This window comes from Alligator sinensis, unplaced genomic scaffold (genome assembly GCF_000455745.1).
Source record: "Alligator sinensis unplaced genomic scaffold, ASM45574v1 scaffold1615_1, whole genome shotgun sequence".
In the NCBI taxonomy this organism is placed as follows: Eukaryota; Metazoa; Chordata; order Crocodylia; family Alligatoridae; genus Alligator; species Alligator sinensis.
Window position 1 is genome coordinate 3,398 of NW_005844184.1, and position 3,879 is coordinate 7,276.

Below are 3,879 nucleotides of genomic sequence, written 5' to 3' on the forward strand. Positions count from 1 at the left end.
CACTGGGCCACGTGGACCTATGGTCTGACACATCAAATGGTCACTTTTAAAGAGGGAAGAACAGGTTTAAAGAGCTCCATTATACAACGGCCCTGGGGAATTCCATACACAGACAAGGAGTTTCTCCTGAAACAGAACACAACAGCAGCACTCAGACACCGCGGTGAGTACAGACGTCAGCACCCCATCTGCAAGATCCTCCAGCCTGGCTCAAATCCCTCTCAGCTGGAACAGACGGATCACCCTGCCCTGGATCTGCCTGGTTCTCACCCCATACACAATAGGGTTCAGCATTGGGGGCACCAGGAGGTAGAGATTGGCCACCATGATGTGAACATGGTGTGGGATGTGGTGGCCAAAGCGGTGGGTGAGGAAGGTGAAGAGGGCTGGGACATAGAACGCCAGGATGACACAGGTGTGGGAAGCGCAGGTGCTGACGGCTTTGAGACGGGCCTCGGTGCATGGGAGTCTCATGACCGTCCGCAAGATCAAGGCATAGGACACAGAGATCACAAGCACATCAAAGCCCACCACCATGAAACCCACAAATAGGCCATATATGATGTTGGCTCTGATATTCCCACACACCAGCTTCACCACAGCCATGTGCTCGCAGTAGGAGTGGGAGATGAGGCGGTGCCCGCAGAAGGGAAGCCGGCTTGCAAGGATGGAAATGGGGCTCACCAAGAGGACGGCACGTGTCAGCACTAGGCTTCCTATTGCCATTGTCACTGGGATGGAGAGGATGCTGGAGTGTCGGAGAGGGTAGCAGATAGCAATGAAGCGGTCCAGTGCCATGGCCGTGAGAACGCCTGACTCCACCGTTGAGAAGGCATGGACAAAGAACATCTGAGTGAGGCAGGCATGGAAACCAATTTCCCTGGAGTCCAGCCAGAAGATGCCCAGCATTTTGGGCAGGGTTGAGGTGGACAGGACCACATCGGTGATAGCCAGCATGGCCAGGAAAAGGTACATGGGCTCATGCAAACTTGGCTCTGTCTTTATAATGAAGAAGATGATGATGTTTCCCACCACAGCAATGGCATACATAATGCAGAAAGGGAAGGCGATCCAGAACTGGGTGGCCTCCAGGCCCGGGATCCCATCCAGGAGGAAGGCAGCAGGGTGTGAGAGAGTACTGGCATTCAGCATTGACATGACAGGCTGTTCATCTGTGGCCTGGGCTGAAAGGTCTTTCTTTCCATGGGAAGAAGCGCCCCAGAACCTGTAAGCATCAAGTAAATTAGCAGGTAACATGAGAGGAAGTGAATCATCAAGTCAATTAGCAGGTAACATGAGAGGAAGTGAATCACTGAAGAGAGAATCAAGTTCCTTTCTTGGAAATACAGCTTCATTCTCAGGACAGTGATTTACACACAGTCACAGGAACTAAAGGTGACAAAAACCCATTGGCATTAAAACACCGTTAGACATATTAAAGCATTCAGAGATTAATCAGCTTTTCACCCACGTAAATTAAGAGGAGTTTTGCCCTTCATTTTAGCAGAAGCAGTCAGGCAAGGGCTGAGGGTTTTTTGCAAACCTCATCCTATCGATATGATGCTAGTATTGTATCATTGTCTTTTGTGCATTTCCCTTGGCCAGCTGAGATTTATGGTTTACGGAACATTTTATTGCCTTTCAAAGTCAGTGGTACTTCTATTTTCCCCTTTCTTACTTCTGTCTCATTTCACCCCGTAATACCCATGAACGTTGCATTGAATGATGCCTCTCCTTGGAGAGAAGGAAAAAGAAATGACAACATAACGTGAAATCAGGAGAACTGTGAGTGCATGACTAAGTTGGTCAAAGGCCTAGCCTGGCCCCTTGGGCTAGTGTGGCTAAGGCTCACCACTTCCTATAGCGAACTGGCACAAACAGCAATGCTATGCTCAACATTATTTCCAACCACAGAACCTGAAATCAGACAAACCACGAGTGCAACATGAAGTTGCTCTGAATTGTCTCCAAAGCTTTGGAGTCAACCATCTGCAACCAGATCATCCTAGCCAGGGCTTTGTCTCACTTGGTTTTAAAAACCTCCAAGGATATAGATCCCACCACCTCTCTGGGAGCCTGTTCCAATGCTTTACTGCCCTCCTGGTGAGAATTTTTTTTCCTACTATATAACTTAAACTTCCCTTGCTGAAATTTGTAATATTGGGGTATCTACAACAAAGATGTGTTTGATTGGTGCCTAGGGCAGATATTACTTGATGGGGTGTTTGCAACTGCGTGTGGCAGGCTTGGTTTCACATGGTCTTCATGTGGCTAATTATAGTGTGGGCCCTTGTTCAAGGCTCATGGTTAGCCAGAACAGCCTTATAAAAAGCAGCTCCTTGTGAAGAGAAGCACTTGCAAACTTTTTGGAGGGCAGGATTATACTCTAATAACATGCTTTAACATTTCAGATGGCAAAATGACATGTAACAAAGTCCAATGTAAGGTGGTGCCAAATTTTCTCAATTGATCAGTCAATTGACCGCATATTTTTGACTGTTCAAAAATAGTAGAAAATGTACACCACCACAAAACAAACAAAAACCCCCAAACCCTATATTTTTTGTAGTTTTGTTTCAAGAAATATAATTTATTGCTTTTTGACATATATTAATTAGAAATGTGTTCTTTCTGTGCTTTTCGGGGAGTCTATTTGCTTTTTTTTTCTTACAAGATTTGACTAATATTTGACCGGTCAATTGACTGAAATTCATTAGACTGGTCAAATACCCAACCCTGATCTCCTGAACAGCTTTAAGATGCCCTTCCGCTTCTGCCTGTTATGTTGTGCTTGTGCAGTGTTTGTGGTTGTGTTTCCATGAAGTGCATGCAATACGTGTGTGTGTGTGTGTGTGTGTGTGTGTGTGTGTGAGTGAAAGGAGCTTGTAGGACTGCTCCTGATCAGCGTTTTCGTCCAAGGAAAAAATCAACAGCTCCTGCTATTGCAAAAGAAAAGCCAAAGAGCTGCCCTGAACCCAGACAACTCACCTGTGTCCTGGTGCAGCAGGAGTGAGGACTCCCTGCCTGGGATATGCAGGGGGATCAGCCACTCCGAGCAGGGGATATTTATGTTGCCTCCCTGTGAAGCCCCAAACCAGCTGGGACCGACTATACTCAGATGTGCCTGTTATTTACTCCTGCCTCCAGCCTCTATTAACCCTTTCAGTGCTAGGGACTTTCATCCTGCCATTCGTTGCTTAGATTTTTCTCCAGAGGGGTAATTTGAGGGAAGTCTCTTGCAGTCACATAATAAAGGACTGTATCGGAAGGCCTGCATAAGGAGGCCGTTTAAGATGGCAAGGGGAACCTGAATTCATGCATCTCCTACATAATAATTATGCTTATGGTGATAAATACGTTAAGTAGCACTTTTTAATTCATGGGCTGGCCAAAGAAGGGTGGGTGAAATGCCCATCAACTTGCTAATTTCTTCTCTCATCTGTTTTCTGACAGCTGAAGTGCACGACTGGGGGAGACTCCACTGCTTCCCCAAGGTTGGGATTGACAACCAGCAACCTGTGCTCATATTACCTCCGTGGAGCGGTCGGACAAGGGCTGAACATGTGTCCCCTAACACCATGTGGAGATACCCCTCACTCCTGGCATGAAAATCCCTAACCTTGCCATGCAACGTTGGCACTGCTTCATCTTGGGAACGATCGCATTTTAACTGCAGGTAACACATCCTCAGTGTCACTGCAGCATGGCCCTTAGACTCCCTATGTCCCAGGGAGGCACTGAGATCCCAAATGTAGATGTCTGAAATCTCTCTGACACACAATCATAGAAGACTAAGGGCTGGAGGGGACCTCAAAAGATCATCGAGTCCAACCCCCTCCCTGGGCAGGAATACTGCTGACATCAAATGATCCCAGCAAA

The 3,879-nt window shown here is 47.0% G+C and overlaps 1 protein-coding gene across 1 annotated transcript; it reads right to left on the bottom strand.

Annotated features, from left to right (window-relative positions):
* Window positions 1-210: 210 nt before the first annotated feature.
* Window positions 211-3,074, bottom strand: LOC102376178 (olfactory receptor 52R1-like). The gene is made up of 2 exons (XM_006039312.2): window positions 2,989-3,074; window positions 211-1,225 (listed from the first exon to the last, which is right to left on the bottom strand). Exon 2 carries the CDS (start codon window positions 1,156-1,158, stop codon window positions 211-213), a length of 948 nt encoding a protein of 315 aa, XP_006039374.1. The 5' UTR covers window positions 1,159-1,225; window positions 2,989-3,074.
* Between the last annotated feature and the right edge of the window lie 805 nt (window positions 3,075-3,879).